At 40.0% G+C, this 19,102-nt stretch overlaps 1 protein-coding gene across 1 annotated transcript in view; it reads left to right on the top strand.

Moving 5' to 3' along the window:
* MICU3 (mitochondrial calcium uptake family member 3) overlaps positions 1–3,937 on the top strand; it is an 82,671-nt gene extending 78,734 nt beyond the window's left edge. The window contains exons 14-15 of the mRNA XM_080928904.1: positions 793–861; positions 1,597–3,937. Coding sequence (XP_080785030.1) covers positions 793–861 — 69 coding nt within the window. The 3' untranslated portion in view covers positions 1,597–3,937. The remainder of the gene's footprint in view (positions 1–792; positions 862–1,596) is intronic.
* Positions 3,938–19,102: the final 15,165 nt, after the last annotated feature.

The following is a 19,102-nucleotide window of genomic DNA, read 5'->3' as shown; positions in this document are numbered from 1 at the left end:
ATACATCTGACATACTTAATGGTTATTTCAGAAACAGAAGAGAAAAATCTTTTTAAAATTAACAGCTGCTATAGTCATGGATAAACATTTTAAGTAGAAAAATCCATATATAGAAAAAGTATCATCTTTGTCATTGAAATTCAAAGATTTGATGAATGACTTTCTGCCCAAGATTTCTTGAAAAAAACTGCTGTTGTACTTAAGTGCCACCTAGTGGACACTAGAGACTCTTGTAAGGATGGACATACAAATCCATTTAGTCTTCAAAAAGTAAGAAGGCCTAGTATGACCTATTCTATAAGCCTTCAGGACTGGCTTCCCTCTTAAGCACAATGACTCTCACTTCTGTTCACTGTCCAATGTGTACCTGTGCTTCAATAGTGGTTTCTTGTATTTACACACATTCTTGAACATTTTGAAGGGACAAATATACTCATTGTATGTTTTTATGGGATACAATGTATCTTGTTATATGAATACATTGTGGAGTAATAATATAATTGGTGTAATCTCATACTTCTTTGTAGTAAAAGCCATTTGGTTCTGTTTTTAAGCAGTTCTGAAATGCACATGGTTGTTAGCTTTGGTCACCATTCCGTGACCTTCCTGAAAAGGCATTTCTCCTGTGTGACTGCAACACTGTCTGTTGGTTCACTTGTTCCTGTGTCTACCAACCCTCCTGGCCTCTGGTAACCAGCATCATGCTGTTTGCACAAGTTTGGATTATTATCAACATATAAATTAAATAATGCTGTGCATACATTTGGACATTTGTAATCCTTTATTCCACAGGGTTATAAAGCAGTCCAGAAGTATCCGACTTTCAAATCCTGCCTGAAAAAGGAACTTCATAGCAGATAAGTATGTTAGCTTGGGTTTATCCTAATTATTTCAGGAATTATAAAGAATCACCATTATTTATACATTATTTATAATGTCTAGACAGTAGCTGGGATGGAATTGGGGTTGGATCTTAATGGTAGATCACGTGTTCAATACCATGTACCACAAGAGAAGAGATTAAGTGATAAAATCTAATTACCACCTACAATTTGTGAAGACAGTGTGGGTGTTGTAATTTAAAAGCTGTATGCTGAGGACAGAGCTCAGTTGGTAGAGTACTCAGCTAGCACGCATGACAGCCTGTACTCTCTTCAGAACCACGTGAAGCAGGTACAGTCCCTTTCCCAACATCTGAGACAGAGCAGGAGAGTCAGGGATTCAAGGTCATCCTCAGTACCGCAGCCATTCCCAAGTCACGCTGGGGTGCAGAGATCCTCATTCCGCTTATAATAGCTTCACACCAATGCGAATTGTCCACAGCAATGCACAGAACCATAGCTTGAAGTGATTACCTAAATCTATACCTCTCTGAAACTGAGTGTCAGAGGAGTTTCTTAGCAAAGCATGAACCCAGGCCACTGGGTCTTAGTGCATAAATGTAAACACCTGATTCTTTTATTTTATATGTATTGTTTTCACTTAGATGCCTGACCACTTCATATAATTTCTGTAAAAGTTTAAATTAAGGTCATTACCTTGACTTCCATAAGTATTGTTTTGGTGTTATGTATGTGTGTGTGTTTTTTTAACTAGATCCTCCTAAACAAGAAGGATTATGATTCATGTGACCAGGCAAAGAGCAAGATTGTGAGTGCATCCAGTGTAAGGTCAGAGCATGCAGAAAATAAAGGGAACGTGAAATGCTATAAAATTTACATTTTTTTCCTTGAACGGAGTTTGTGAGCATCAAACAGAGGAAAACTGCATCTTCTAATTACAAGCATTAGCCAGGGGTTGAGCCCGCGCACCGCCAGAGAAAACTTGCTGCAAACACTAAATATAATCAACTGAGCTTTCACCTTGATTGACTGGTCTGAACCTTTTCATTCCCTACACATGGGTAGTCCTGATGACTATCTGAGAATATTTAGTTTATTTATTAGAAATGTCTTCTATTTCAGAATAATTTATGAATCATAGATATAGATGGAAACACATTTTCTTGAGGTTTGCACTGTGAGCGTGTTTTCATACAGTGGATATTGCTTCTGGTTTGTCTTGGGCCCTTACACCTGTTAGTAAGTCTGTTATTTATCTTGTATTTAATCATACTGAAGTAATTTCCGAAAACAGTGAGAATTTATTAAGCAATAGGATGGTTTACATTGTACTTTCAGCTTTTAAATGTACTTATGTAATATACATTGTTGGATTCATGTAAACTTTGTTTGTGTTCACTGTTCTTTGTTGTATTTTTGTTTTTGTACCAAAGTCAATAGGAATTCAGGTACTTTAGTTTAAAATATAGACTTTTTTAAGACAGCGTAGCAGCCGTATGCTGGTGTTAGAGCAAGAGCAGTGGCTGTAGTCATCACAGTCCTGAGATGCCTAGCCGCAGGTGTGACATATGGGAATAAGATCAGTGACATGTTGGATATTGTTAATATATGTCTATAGCATCAAAACTAATGTAAGTGGCCTAGAAGGTTGATGTCTGTTTATTTAATAGGTAGAAGATAATGTTTTGTTTCTTGAAAAAAAAGGACCACATACAAAATTGATCCAAATGGTCAGTAGTGATGAAACATTTATATGGAATCCATTATATCTAAAGAATATGTCTTAAAAGAGAAAATAAGACTTTCTCCTAAAAACCCCACATGAGAGACTGGCCAGCATGGTTCCAATCCAGAGTCTGCCTAGAGTAAAACTGCTGGGGAGAAAGTAGCTTAGTGACCACTAGTTAGAGGGTTTGCCCTCCATGTGTGAAGCCTTAGGTTTAATTCCCAACTCTGACAGTGAAAGGGAAAGGAAGGAAAGGGGAAAAAAAAGAAATAGAAAAAGAAAAAAAATCCTAGATTTTCACATTAAACAATAATTTTAGAATATTTAATAAAACTTTGGCTACCTGATAAAATTGGTTTATACAAGGGTACTATAAAATAATGCAACGAGTTTAAGTTAATATATTTATTATTTGCATGTCAAAAGATTAATATATTCATTTATCTTCTTTTATAAGATGTACGTAGTATAAATTGCATACACTCCAACCATTACTTTGCTTTTGCATAGGGAAATAGGAAATACTGGCTTTATTTTAAGTTATTGAATGTGAAATTGGTCTGCATCAGCCTATTTATAAAATGTTATTTTGATGTTATTAGTATTGATTATGTTTTTAGACCCTTCCACATTCTTTGTCTGGTATTATTTATTGCACCAATAAAGAAATATAAATGTGCATATGCAGTAGAGTTATACTTACATAATTTCACCTGCTTTAAAATTGAGTCATGACTAAAGAGAGAAAGCTACCGATACATTTATCATGTCTCAGGCCTAGATTGTTCTTAGGAATACATGGTGTGTAAAACAATTGAAAAACTACAAATTAATCTTTGTCTGTTAGCTATATTATCACACATACATGGAAACCTTGTTAATATGGATTAAACATTAAATAACCTATTTAAAGATCCCTTATAAGTATGTCAGTGTCCCAAGAAATAACATACTGTATTCACAGCCACTATTCCTTATTGCTGTATTCTGAATGGGTTTGTTTATTGGGTGGCAGGATAATACAAAAATGAGAGAAATAAAATGCCCTAATCAATTAATGTGGTAAGAGAATGGTGAAGGACAGTGACTTCCCTCATATCACTCATAAACCTTTCTGCCTATAAAATGGATGTAGAAATAACTCACTGGAGGTTAAGTCAATTGAAATATTTTTGAACGTTTGCAAATAACGCACTAAATACACAAATGTTAGCTTCAAAATTTCCTTCAACAAATTACACAAATTTCACAAACATTAAACTCTACATAAAATTTTAGTGTTATGCTTCTTGAAGAAAGCTTACATGATAAATGGTATTTGGTACTTCTCAGAATAGTTTATAATAAATTGTTTTAACTTAAAATCTGATTGTCACTATAAAACTTAACTGTAAAGTTACATCTTACATTGTTATGTTACCTTAAAATAAATTTACCTCCTTTGAATCAAGAAACATTGCAGTTTTCTATTGAGTATACCAGTGAACTAATTTTATTCTGAAGTACCACTTTCTAAGGTGGGAAATGTTAATGAGTTTGCATGGGTCCTAAAGTCACTTCTGTAGTAATACATGGCGTCTGCAGGCTCATGATTCTCAGTACATACATACATACACTGCAGTGTGCTGAGATCCTTGTACATTCCGGAGATCTGTGTCTTACAGAACTGTGACTGTTAGTACTAGAAAGCTTTTCAGAAAGTTTACATGGGACTTAATGGACTGTCTGTTTTGTTCCACAGAACTGATCATCTAAATGGCTCAAAGTGAAGTTGAAACTGTAGTAACCCATGTTACTATGAGTCAGCTTGTTAAGAAACACCTAAAAATTACATTTTAAAAATATATTATTTATTTTTCCTCCCTGTTTTGTTTTGTTTTAGTATTAGACAGTCTGACTTTGTAGCCAAGGATGAACCCAAACTCCTTAGTTCAAGCAGTGCCCTGGCCTAGGTCACCTGAGCTCTGGGAATGTAGGTGTATATCACCACACCTCATCCTGCAGGTTGTGAAAATGTGAATCGTGTAATGCTCTGTAAGTAAAATAAAATCTTAAGTGGTCAAAAGCATTTTTTTTTTGACAGCATTTTTACTTTATTAGTAGCTCATGAAATAATGGCTTGGCATTATCACATTATAGTCTGTGAAATATCATCTGCAATTAATTATCTTTATATTATAATAAATATTTTAGCATCTTAAAAATAAGAGCATGCCTATAATTAAAATTATAAGCTTCTACATATACAATGCTTGTAGAACATAAAAAGATTACTATGAAATTCATCTGTCAAGGATAATTTTGTCCACATAGTTAAATACAAGAAGTTGCTAACAAGAAGTTGGTAGGAAAACAAATAAACAAACAACAAAGAAAAAACCCAAGCACATGGAATAGAAATCTAAATGTGAAGATATTTTTTTTTTAGCTAGACTAAGTAATAGAGAAAAATAATTGTAAATGTGTGCACATAAAGGTAAAATGATATTGTGTGTTTTCATGTGAGTTCCAGATGGTAAAGATGGTTCTAATGAGTATGTGGTATGGTTTCTGTCCTTCAGCAGTGTTGGTGAAACTGTCTTGAGTTACACAAAATTATTATCTTTATCTCTGGATCACAGCATCCTGATGCATATACTTAAAATTTATGATTTTAATATGTTGGCAAGTTTAGTGAAGTGGTATGTAATGGAAAAAAAATAGGAAGTTCATTTACGTGTTTAACATTATCTGCAAGACATATGAGAGCAGATAGAGTTTAAAATGTCTACTCAGCTACAGATGTACTCAAAAATATGCTTTAATTACATAGTACTGCATTAAATTGTAGTCATTCTATCAGGGCTTCTTAACCTGTAAAGTTGACTGGCCCTGTCACAGGAGTGGCCTAAGACCATTGGAAAACACACATATTTACATTATATGTGAATATTATATGTGTATATTTAAAAGGCAAAGAACTATAAAGCCTCAATTTTAGTCAAAATGAATAACTTTCTTTGTTTTGATTTGCTAAAATGATGATGAACCTAATTTACCTGGCACTGGTTCATCCTAGCGTCATCTCTGAAACTGTGTATTGCTAATGAATTGGAACACACTTGGCTACTGTAAGCCCTTTGTTATCCTGAGAACCCTGCAGATGGTTTCCATCTCACTGACCTGTCATGAGTGGCCCTGTTCCCCTTGAGCAGAGCTGACCTCTGTCCCCAGGACACCTCTGTACTTTTCTCTTTCTGGAGTAAGAATACCCCGAAGTCCCTGAGGGAAGTTGCATAGTGAGTGAATTTTTAGCTGTGTGCCTTAAAAATACCTTTATTCTACCTTCAGGGTTGGGAAATAGTCCATGCAGTCTAGAATGGGACACTCATCTCTCCCTCCAGATTGTGAAAGCACTGTCCCATTGTGGTCCGACTAACAGTGTTGTTCTCAAGAAGTCTGCTGTCACTTGATGTCTCACCTGTTTCCCTTCCCTCCTGGAAGCTGTTGCCTTTTGCTAATTCCTGTTCCATGAGGTTTCTCCTTGCTGTGCCTTGATACAGGTTTTGTATCCGTTGCTGTTGCTGAGCACAGTAGTGTTTTATCTGTGGGCTCACAGCATCCAGTTCTGAGAAGAGAATATCCTCCTTTTGCCTTCTCTGCCTGGTGTTTCCTGAAGTACCTTGTTATTCAGATGCTGGCCCTCTACTCAAACTATAGATAGTCCTTTGCTCGCGCCTTCCTCTCCTTAGGGCACCTTGTTATGTTTATCCATTCTCTTCAGATTTTTTATTCTACTCCATTAGTTGTGCTGGACTCTTGTGTCTTCTCTTCGTTTCTTACACTCCATTACTGATTTGTAATTGTCTGATTTCGGTGTCTTTGATGTTTTCTTCTACTTCTTTTACTGCCTCGTTCTGTTTTGTGTGTGTGTGTGGGGGGGTGCTTCTCACATTACAGGTGTTTGTCCAAATTCTGATGGTTCTTTGCTGTATGCTTGTATTTTACAACACATTGGAATCTGTGTGGATAGGATGAGCTTTTAATGGATGGATTTCCCTCTGTGCTCTCCTGGCTGGCCTGCTTTCCTATAAAGCCCCCTGCCCTCTCAGCACTGACAGGCCTTTTCTCTGGCTGCTAGAATTCTGCCAAGTAGTTCAAAGCTTCATTTCCCTTTGCTCAGAGCTGAATACAAAAAGATTTTGAATCCCCCTTTCTTTCTCTGAGCTCTTCCATCTGTGTGTTTGGAAGCTTTGAGGCGTTTCCTGCCAGCATATGTTAGGGAGGAGAGAGAAGGCAAGTCCCTGAAATCCAAATGGTTCCAAGCAGGGTTTCAGCCAGCCATACTATTTACAGAGAAAGCTTTGGGGAACGCAACTCTGGGAAAGCACCTCCCTCAGAGTTCTCCTATATTACAGGCGTTTGCATCCTTGGGAGCAAAGATGGTTAGCTACTGTTTATTTCTGAAACCTAAAAAATAAAACCTTCCATAATACCTGTTCATGACAAAGAAAACTTTGCTTTAAAAGAAAAATCAGTTTTTATTGTTATTTTAATATCATTTCAAGGAATGGCAGAAATGTGTCTTCCAAACAACATATAGTATTTAAAGTCTGTTCAGAATTTATCTGCAAATGTACATAAGAAACTTAAGAATGGTTGTCATTGAAGATTGGGACTTTTGTTACGTTTTCATATTTATATTAATAAGCCACTGCTGAATGGTTTTGAATATTTTTAGCATGACAACGTTGGTGTTTTGGGAGATTTATTGTTTTTATCTTATATGTATGTGTATATATGTCACTTCATGTGCACCTGGTGCCCTCAAAGTCCAGAGGATGGTGCCAGGCCCTCAGGTACTGGAGTTACAATTAGTTATGTGTCTCTATATGGATGCTCAGAACCAAACCTGGGTCCTCCGCAAGAGCACCAACTGCTCTTAAACACTAAGCCTGACCTCTCCAGCCTCATATTGACTTCAAGGAAACTTAAAGTTTAATTTTTCTGTGATTATGTGTATATGGGAGGTACCCACAGACTCTAGGAAAATGTAGCAGATCCTCTATGGTTGGAGCGACAAACAGTTATGAGCCATCCAGCACTAGTGCTGAGAGCCAACCCTAGGTGCCCTGGGAGATCAGTACTCGGTCTTCATCACTTCATTTATACATGAAGACAAGCATATTCTTCAAAGTTTAGGATCTCAGCGTGGTAAAGATTTGTCATCACAATTATTTGTAAGACACTAAGCTTCGTGGCAAGTGTACTTCAGCATGGTGTTTCTGGAGGAATATTTCTAAGCAAGAGCTTGAAGCCAGCAGGTAGAGGAAGCAGGTAAGGTGATGTGTATGCATGAATATGGTAGCAGGTTTTAGGCCAGGTAAGATACGAGTTTAGGAGCGGGGAAGACAGTGAAGACATCTTCTCCATACTGCTCTACGTGTACTGGGCGAGTTAAAAGTTCACGCTGAGACCTAAAGGTAAGTGCTGTGAAATCCATCCTTGCCCGTGTCACCGCTCTATGCTGAGCCGTTCTCAAGAGGGCGGTGTCTTATGTACCGTTTGTGCCGTGATATTTAATTACAGTGAGTGTACGGAAGATTAGCTGTCTCAAAGGTCCTTTTGAAATCAGACTGCACATCAAAACTGTATTGTGCCTGCTAAGCAAGTACATTTCAGAAAGAGGAGAAGGTGATGTCGAGACTCATTGCAAAATGAACAAATAAAAGAGTGGGCTTTGCTAGTCGTTGAGCCTGTTAAAGCATGGCCCGCACGTCAGCACTCATTTGTCACGTGTGTTCCAGAAATGCACAGCAGCTCAGCCCATGCAGAGCATTCTTCAGCTTACACCTGCCCTGAGAAACAAACTAGGAAACCAACAAATGCTAAGTAGGCTATCCCAACAACTCAGTTTTTTCTGCTTTGGATACTCGGCTGACAAGAAAATTAACATGTTTTTGCTCCCAAGCACATGTTCAGAAATGAAACTTCTATCCACAATTGTTAGACCCCCAACTGCATTATATCCAAGGATATTACCCCCCTTCAAAAACAAAAAGACAAAAAGTGAAATTTTGAAAGTCTGAGAGTTGAGGTCCAGGTAGTCACAGGTGGGGAACAAAGTAGCTCAGAGCCGGAACTGGAGTGACTATAAGCAAGCAGGAAGAAGACGTACGGAACAGAGGCCTTCGCCAGAACAAAGAGTTCAGTTGGAACTTGAACAGTGGTGAGCCTGCAAGCTGGGGGCTGGGGGAGCAGTTTGCTCTGAACCCACAGATTTATATTAACAATATGCATATAACATGCTTAAAATAGCACCCACAGTTTTATATTAACAATATGCATATAACGTGCTTAAAATAGCAATGGCTCCTCTGGGTTAGAAATCTTCAGGGGTCCTAACATGAGTATGTACAAGCACATGTATACACTCACATGTGTGTGCACATGCACAACTGGCTGAAGCAGCAAAGCTTTGTAGATTTTCATAGATTACAGACTCAACTGTGTGTGTGTGTGTGTGTGTGTGTGTGTGTGTGTGCGCGCGCGCGCGCGTGCGCGTGCGAGCTGGATATTAAACTAAAGGCCTCACACTTGCTAGGCAGGTTCTCTACAACTAGGCTATATTCCTAACTACATAACTTTTTAAAAGATTTTTTGTTGTTGATTTTATGTGTATGGGTATTTTTGCCTGTGTGTCAAGTGCATGCAGTGCCTGTGAAAACTAGAAAAGAGCACAGAATTTACTGGAACTAGGGCTACAAAGGGCCACTAGCTGCCATGTAGGTGCTGGGAACCAAACTCTGGGAAAACAACATGAACTTGTACTGCTGAGGCATCTCTCCAGCCTCAAGAATAGCCTTTTCCAAAAAGGCTGACCAAGGCAGAACAGGCAAGCAGCCAGGACTCAGAGTGCACAGCAGCACTGACAAGACAGGGAGCAAAGTCCAAAGGAAAGTCATACAAAGCAAACCGTGGAACTGCAAAGAATATTTTCTTAAAAACCAGGAATTAAGTGAGCTCAGTTAGTAGGTAAACTTTCTAGAAAATAATAGCTGAACTCTAATCAAATGAATCTACAAAACAGCTACAGCATTGTACAACAAACTGTGTTCCCCTCTACATCCGTTCTGGCTTCCTGCCTTGGTGTACATTGCAAGTAGTAAGAACTCAAAGGGGAAATAAATTGATGGGATGGCAGAAATGGGACTAGAATCCAAGGTCACTTGGTAGTTTGTGGAAAGCACCAAAGAAAACTACGCAGAGAAGCCCTGAGATCTGCTGAGTACCAGGAAGCATGAAATGAACAACAAAATCCCTACCCTAAGTAAAGTGGCATTTGTCTTAGTTGTGGTTTGTTATTAAAGGGGTGGCACCTCACAATGGGATGATGGGCCCTCCTCATCAGTCTCTAAGAAAATGTCTGCAGACTTGACCACAGGCCCATTGTAAGGAGGCATTTTCTCCATAGTGATTGCCTCCTCTCAGAGTATATGTAGGTTTATGTCAAGGTAACGGAACCCAGCCAGCACAGTATTTGTTGCATTCATTATGAAATAGGTTTGTACTTACTAAGAAATGGGAAACCATGACCCCTAAGTACAAGCAAAAATTCAAAGAAGTACACATAGAACAGACCCCAGCATTTGAGCTAGTGTGTAAGTGCTGTGGTAGTAAGTCTGTGGGGCTAAGAGGAAAATTGAGTAGAACGAGAATAAATGTGACACAAACTGAAAAACAAAACCCTTCGAAAGCCAAAGAAAATTATAGGATTAAATGTTATGTTTCATTGTGTCTGGTGGTCTATGTCAATAATCCCTGTTCTCAGGAGGCAGAGGCAAGCAGACTCTGAGTTTCAGTCCAGCCTGCTCTACAGAGTTCCTGACCAGCCACAGCTACATAATAAGGTGCCATAAAGATTTTCAAATAAGTATCTGTATGAGTTAATGAAAGATTGGGAAGGAATAAAAGACTGCTAAACTGAAGGACAGAAAGATACAAGCTATGTAAGTGTGTACACAAAGGAAACATTCAGAAAACAGCATCTTAGTGATGTGCAAAGGCACATGAAACAGCTCCCTAAGAGTAACAGGATGAAGAGAAGACACCAAAGGAACAGGAAACAGCCCTTTTCTATTTCCTAAACCAGAATTTCAAATTTGCTAACTCCTAAACAAATCCCACCCTCGGTAACGTTTCTGGGGAAAGAGCAGTAACAAAGGAAAGAGAGCGCACAGAGGTCCACAGAAGCTGTGGACGCCTCACCCATGAAGTACAAAGATGACTTCTTCTGGAAGGCTGTATCCAGAAGAACCACCTCTCATCATCATGGTAGTGGGAAAAACCTTGAGTGAAGATTATCGAAAAGACATTCACCATAGGAAGAACCAGAAGTTGTCCATATGTAAAAACAAAAACACCCCAGAAAACCTGGATGGGCGCAAAACTGAGTAAATCGATTCTTAAATGTATAGAAGGGTCACTAACTGATTAGAGTGTAACAGCATATTACTGAATTTATCATCCGAAACAGTAAGTGGAAGGAGACTGCTGTAAAATCCTTACATCGTGGGCTGGAGAAATGACTCAATGGTTAAAAGCACTGACTGCTCTTCCAGAGGTCCTGAGTTTAATTCCCAGCAACCACATGGTGGCTCACAACCATCTGTAATAGGAAATGATGCCCTCTCCTGTGTGCCTGGAGACAGCTGCAGTGTACTCATACGAATAAAATAAATCTTTTTTAAAAAATCCTTACATCACAGCTGTGCTGTAGCAGCTACTTTGGTCAGTATAAGCCATAAGGCCATAAAGCAGATTAAATGCAATGATAAAAATGTGATTACCCAGAAGCAAAGGAAGCACAAACAAGAAAACAAAGCACTAAATAGAAAAATAATTAAATAAATCTAACAAGCAAATTATACATGCTGTGGTGTGTGGATACGGTTTGACTCTGATATGGTGTTCCAAGTTTGGTGCCCCGTGTTGTGTGTGTCAGGTTACGGAACCTTTTGCAGGAAGAACGTAGTGGGACGCTCTTACCTTGTGGGCTCTGCTCAGGGAAGACTGGAGTCTTAGAATGAGATTTTTAAAGAGCTCAAAACCCTCTTTTGCCTCATCTGGCAATGTGACATTTTCCTTCCAACAGCCAAAGAACATACATGGGCTGGACTTCAGATGAACAACTGGAGCAGGGCTATCCCAACAGCTGTTGCCTGTACATGTAGTATGTTCTTTTAGCTGGGCTGTTTTGTCTGGCCTCGGTGGGAGAGGAAATGCCAGGCTGTGGGGATACCCAGCAGGCCCCCACCTGCTCAGAGGGGAAGGGGAGTGGGGGAAAGATTGTGGGAGGAGGCGACCAGGAGGGGACTGTGAGTGGTATGTAAATAAGTAAAGGAAATAAACTTTTAAAAAGGTCATGAAAAAGAAAGAAAAGAGAGCTAAACTCTGAACCTCGTCTGGTGATGTGACGTTTTCTACCCACATAGGTTCTATGTGTAACCCTATCCACTCAGGCCTTACCAGGGCCTGGCCATGTTAGCACCATGTTTCTCAAAATCCAGAACTGAGACCCAAATGAATCTTTATAGTTAGAAAAACTGGGGTTGGGAACATATCCCCATTAGTAAGACTTGTTCAGCATGCACAAAGAGCTGAGTGTGGTAGTTTGAGCCACGCCTACAACAGACATGGCGCACATGTAATCTTAAAGCCAGCAAGAGGATAAGAGGTTCAAGGCCAGCCTGCGATGTATGTAAGATCTCTCAAAACAAATTACTGAATAAGCTAAAGTAAAAACAAAGTCACTCAGTTTCAGGTATTTAGCTACAGCAATGACAGATTGATATTTTACATTAAATAGAAATCAACTCAACATTCCAACAAAATACTGAATTTTTAAAATGGTCTCTTTTTTATCTTATTTATGTATACGAGTATCTTGTCCGAATATATGTCTGGACACACTTGGCCAGAAGAAAGTGTCAGATCTAGAACTGGAGTTAAAGGTGGTTGTGAGCCAACATGAGATGCTGGGAATTGTGGACAGGTTCTCTGGAAGAACAGTCAGAGCTAGTAACTTGAGCCGTCTCTCCATTCCCTAAGTACTGAATTTTCCATGACTAGTATTTACTATCTAGTAATGGTATACTTTGCTTATGAAGACAGAGATAGAAGTGCTCTTCCACCTGAGCCCACGGTAAGTCCTAAGCTTGCCACATACCCTCACCAGGTGTCCAGGGGGGGAGAGGGTTGGGGGGGTAATGCCTGGTGGTCTCCTGAGCAGATTGGGGAGGTAAACTGTAGGATCAGGTCCTCTGTGGCCCAGCGAGAATGCCGGGTGACTACGGGTGACTCCCATCTAGACTCAGGACCCAACTGCACATGGCTGAGCCCCTAGAGAAGCCTTGCAAGAGCTCTCCCACCTGAGCCCATGGAGACAGAACGGAGCCACTGCAATCAGAACTCACTACCTGCCCTCAAAGAGACAAACACCCAGAAGCAATTTCCTGAACCTATGGCCCTCAGATCCGTAGAGAGACAAGCTCTAGCCAGAGACAACAAGATGGCAAGAGGAAAGCCAAAGAACCTGAACAATGGAAATCAAGACAACTTGGCAACATCAGAACCCAGCTCTCCCACCACAGCAAGTAATGGACTGTCTAACACACCAGAAAAATAAGATCAATAAACCCTTAGCCAGACTAACTAGAGGCAAAAGAGAGAGAATCCAAATTAACAAAATCAGAAATGAAAGGGAGACATAACAGAAACTGAGGAAATTCAAGAAATCATCAGATCCCACTACGAAAGCCTATTCTCAACAAAACTGGAAAATCTGGAGGAAATGGATAAATTTCTAGACAGACACCAGATACCAAAGTTAAATGAGGATCAGATAAGCCATCTAAACAATGCCAAAGCACCAAAAGAAATAGAAGCAGCCATCAAAAGCCTCCCAACCAAAAAAAGCCCAGGACCAGATGGGTTTAGTGGAGAATTCTCTCAGGCTCTTTCCCTTCCTCAGTAAGTAGCGCTGACACCTGTGTGGATGGCAGACACCCCAGCCTGGAACAGATGGCTAGATCTGGCCTCTGCTCAGTGTTTGGATGCTCTCAGAACCTCTGGAAGAGCAGTCAGTGCTCTTAACCACTAAGCCATGTTGTCAGCCCCTGAACTTTTGTTTTAATAGAATGTTTACTGTTTCGAGTCAAAATGTGGCTATTAGTGTTAGACAAATATTTTCAATATTTATGTCTGCTCATCCTGGGCAAAGTGAAGCCAGAGTTTATATTGTTTATATGCAGGAATCAGATGAGGTAATTCATACAAAGTGCTTCTCATAACTGGTACACACAGCTAGCATTACCCTTATTGATTGTAACCAACAAGCTTGAATATGATTTCACTTTGTAAAACTGTAGTCTTTTAAAAATTTATTTATTTATACTTAGGTACATTGGGGTTTTGCCTGCATGTAAGTCTGTATGAGGGTGTCAGATCCCCTGGAAGATGAATTATAGACAGTTTTGGGCTGCCGTATGGGTGCTGGGAGTTGAACCTGGATCCTCTAGAAGAGAAGCCAGTATTCAGCCATCTCTCCAGCCTGTAAAGTTGTATTTCTAAAATGATTACTTTTTAGAGATACATTTATTTCTATGCATACTTTACCTGCATGTATAGGGCTGTGTGCCACATTTGTGCCTGGTGCCCTCAGAGGCCAGAAGAAACACTGGATCCCTTAGATCTGGAGTCATGAATAGTTTAAGCTGCCAGTAAGGTGCTGGGAACTGAACTCAGGTCCTCTGTAAGAGCAACTGGTGCTCTCCACCACTGAACCCTAAAACAGTATTTGTTTAAGGATTTCTGAAAATATTTATGAGAGGGGTGGTTCAAAATAAAATAGCCATTTAATTTTGAGTATGTGTGTGAACTATAGGGAAGTACAATTTCAGAATTACCTCCTAGCTGTTTTTTTTTTTTTTTAAAACAGTTGGTGGTTTATACCTTACCTCTTTGTGAATTACATACCAACTCCTTCACCCTGTTTCTGGGCAGTTTGGCTTCATGCAGGGATTTGTACGAAGTCCCAATAAAAGATTTTATTTATAGTCCCAAGTGGATTTTATTGTCTGCAGCAACCCTCCTGAAAGTCTTAATAATCTCTAAAGGTTTGTTTTGTTTTATTACTTTTAATTATGTGTATGTACGTGTATCTGCATGTTGGTATATGCATGTGATCGCAGGTAACTGAGGAAGCCAGGAGGCATCAAATCCCATGGAGCTGGAATTACAGAAGGTTCTTTGGAAGAGCAAGAAGTGCTGAGCCCCAAAGATTCTTAATAATCTGATTCTGTGCTTTGTTTGTAATGTGGGTGGGAGAGTGAAGTTTGTGGCTCAACTTACACCCTCTGTTCACATGATACGCTCCTTCCCATCCCTCTCGATCCGTATAGAATGGTTCCTGTATAGAATGGTTCCTTTGCCACCCTGTGCTTTGCCTGACCCAACCCTACACTTTCTAGGCTATTTCTGCCACCTTACGTACCCTGGCAGAGCCCCGATAAAGGTGTAGCTTGTGGGAACATTAGGCATCTATACTAAACAAAGTGCAGGCCTCTGTGCCTTCAGGTGTCCATGCTGTGGTGTATTAGCTGGCATCCACCCAAAGACCAAGCCAGTGAAGATGAAGCCTCTTACCCCTGATCAGTGTGTTTGGGGCCTTACAGGATGAGGATCCTGGAAGTTGTCTTTTCCCATGGATTGGGGCAGCAGGCCTTGGAAAAGGGCACGCCTGCCCTGACATTTCCTGGACATGATTCTTCAGCCCAGAACTTGGATCCTGAGCCAGGCCAACAGCTCATTCTTCAGTGACAAGTTCCTGGGGGAGGGGGGGACAGGGAAAAAATGATGACTAGAGGAAAGTTTTGGATTGAAAAGTTTTGCACAATTTGTGTCTTATGCCAGCCAAGCAAGCTTATTAAGAAACGTGGCATCTTACATACCGTTTGCAGGGAGAGAATGGGGCAGGAAAAGTTGATGAAGCAATGTTGTTGAAGAGAACTCGGCATCCTTCAGGCCCGGCTGCCCTACGACTTACCTGATATCCAAAGCCCAAGGGTAAGAGACAAGTTCCCAGAAACCGCAGATTGACTCCTTTGAGGGCTTGGCCACGGTCCCAGACTGGACCTGGTCGTGTCTGCCCCTGGGCAAAGGCACAGAACTAATACTTCCTTTTTCCTTTTACGGGTCATCTGAGAAATTCTTGGATTAACCTGGATCCCAACAGACACCAGAGATAAATTGACAGCAGCCAGACCTAAGCAGAGGCATGCACATCTTCTGTCATGGGATAGAGTCCCAGGTACCTATGATGATACCTTGCACACATCCAGTATCAGGGAAGTGTCTCCTCAGCTAGTCACATGCTGCATCAAAGCTGTCCTCTGAACCTCCCTGAGCCTGGCCTCTGTGTGCGGTCTGAGCAGTCAGATACAACATCTGGTACTGCGTTATGGGATGTAGGATTTCAGTGAATCTACATAGGAGTTGAATAGTCTGAAATGTTTTTAAAGTGACATTTTAAAATACAAACGATGAAAGTCATGCTAATTATTTAACCAGGGCCTTGCTATCGAGCTTAGTTAATTCAGTAGGCATGTTCTCATGGTATTCTCCTCCTCTCTGGCTCCTACAATCCCTCCACCCCCTGCCACCTCTTCAGTGGGGTTCCCTGAGCTTTGCCTAATGTTTGGGTAATGGCCTCAGTACCTGCTCCTATCAGCTGCTGGAGGAAGCCTCTCTGATGATAAAGGAGAGATTAATATTTTATGCTACTCAGAGGTATGCATTGACATTTTTTGCAAGATCTTGATAAAGTGCTCGTGCAGAATGCAAATTTACAACAAACAACAGCAAGTTGCTGTGATTTTTTTCTCTTTTGCATGAGTTTGCAAAGATGAGGTTCTGAAAGAATGACTTTCACCTGAGAGTAGAACTGTGGGCGATGGGCAGAGGACTGTGTTAGGCCAACTGGGATGACGTATGGGAGGAAGTGGTGAGTGACAGGCCGGGAGGAACAGAAGGAGGAGAAAGATGCCGAGACTGGCAAATGGTGACTATCATTTATCCAATGCCAGGAAGATGCTGGTCACCTCACCTCTCAGTAATAAGCATGCAACATCATCTTCAAGCACAGAGGAAGAAATGTTTGACAGCCACGGTGGTGCCTGCTCTGCGTTGTCAGACAAAGTACTGCCAGAGAGAAGACTGACTCAAGATGAGCGGCTAGCTAATTAGCATTTCAAGAAAATTGAAGTTTCTGGGTACCAATTTCTCATTAAAATGATTCATGAAATTTTTTGATTACATTTCTGGTATTTTTTCAAATGGATTTGGTTTTTAATCTTTCAACTAAACGAATGAGTCAGTATATCATTTAGACAGGCATAAGCTTGCATAATTATGAAGCTAAATGATCCTGAGAGAGAACTGAGGAAGTAGGGTAAGTCTAAAATCCAGCATATGCAACTGCTTCAGAGGAGAGTAATTAGAGCACACCCAAGTGGGTCTGCCTTTGACCCACCCATCCCGAAGAGCATGGTAAGCAAGTCTGGGCTTTCAGTGTGTCATTAACCACCTCAGTGGGGCTGGGATTCAATTCAGTGATGAGGTAAGGGTCCACCTAGCATGCTCAATGCCCGGGGTTTGATTTCTAGCACCAGAAAAGTAAAAACCCAATTTAAGATGAGTCACCTTTGTAGCCCAAAGCCTGAGTGAGGTTCCAGCTTTAGTATCACAGAGAACCAATCATCCCAATATGAAGCCTGATATTCACGGCTTACAGCGTTTTCTCATCTGCACGGGTGATGGTAGCAGCCATGTCCAAAGATGCTGTGAGACTGAACAGGAAAGTCTCATAAAGCAGCAACTGTAGCACATGGTAGACACTCAGGTTAGTTACTATTCTGCAATAAGACTGTTCATGCAAAATCTGATTATTTATAAGCAGTGCTGACTTGCCCTTGAGAGAGAGACACACAGGCAAACTCGCGATGAGTCGTTAGAGACAGAAATTAGTCCTCCTGGACCCTGAAGAGAAGCAAAGAAGGGCTTAACACCAGCAATGCCACCGGGAAAATGTTGCAGGGACAGTGTTCTGTCCGGGAAGGACGGTGGGTTTTAATGGATATTGCCACTTTTCTGTATTGGAGGCTCCTGAGTTTGTTGAATATTTTATGCTGTGCTTGTAAAAAATATAGTTCATGTATGCAGTAGTGTTTCTATTTCTGTCTACTAGTTTTCCTGGTTCCTAAAAACAGAAATGAAGAGTGCCTGTGGGGGGAAAGCCTGAAAGAAACAAGGAGAAAGTGAGCCATCTCCTGTCAGCTCTTTTTGCTGGGATCCCAAAGATTTCAAATTATACATTTACAAAATTTTCATTTTCCCACACTGAGTTTTAAAAAGGAAATTAAGTCAAAAGCTAAAATGAATTCCTTTTATAGCGTAAAATTAATTTTATTGCTCAAAGCTAATTTAAAATAAAATTTAATCAATAAAATATGCATATAATATATTACTTATATTTTTTAAATTTGGCTTCAGACATCTAATTAATACTCCTACATATACTTTTAAATTTAATCTAAGAATTTTCCTTTCATAAGTGAAAATAAAGCTTTATTCTTTATGAAAATCATCATTTGATTCTGTGCATTATAAAGTACATGGAATTTGGTAGCTAACAGATTAACTTGTTTTGAAAGAGTAAATTAATCTAATGTAAGAAGGAAGGAACAGAGGGAGGGAAAGAGGGAGGGAGGGAGGGAGGGAGGGAAGAAAGGAGGGAGGGAGGGAAGGAGGGAGGGAAGGAGGGATGGAGCTAGGAGGGAGGGAAGGAGGGATGGAGCTAGGAGGGAGGGAGGGAGGGAGGATGAAATACTATTTTAGTCTGACTTTTAAACTCCTTGGCACATTTCATAAACTACATCTGTGTTTTAACACTGAATTTATAAATGTATAAATTTATAAATTTATGTTGATATTTTCATGGTAGAATTCATGTTCAAACTCTAGTGTTCCAGTGTTAAGGGGGCAAGTTTATTTTCTGTGCAATAAATACTGATAGTAGATTAGATAGATAGATAGATAGATAGATAGATAGATAGATTAGATAGATAATAAAATTCACATTATATACTACACATAAAAGTCTCAATGCATACATTTATATACTCTTACAGTAAATATTTTATATGCCTATTTTTATCAATATCTTCAATAATCCTATTGAGGGATAGATTCATTATTACATTTCTTGTATTTGAAGTTTAAGGTAGTCAAATAATCCCCAAACGTCATGTAGCAGTTTGTATAAAACCACAACTCATCCCCAGGTTTGCCTGATTCGCAAGCCAGGCTCTTAATGTTTGTGATAAATTGCTTAACCTAGTGCAAGAACTTGGGAGAGTGAATTGGAGTGAAGAGGTGCGCCTAGGAGGCTTCGTTTTTGTGGGAAGTTGAACCACCCCAAGCTGTGCCCTGATGCTGG

The sequence above is a fragment of the Micromys minutus genome (genome assembly GCF_963924665.1).
Source record: "Micromys minutus genome assembly, chromosome: 14".
NCBI classification, from domain to species: domain Eukaryota; kingdom Metazoa; phylum Chordata; class Mammalia; order Rodentia; family Muridae; genus Micromys; species Micromys minutus.
This window is presented reverse-complemented; position numbering and strand designations above follow the sequence as displayed.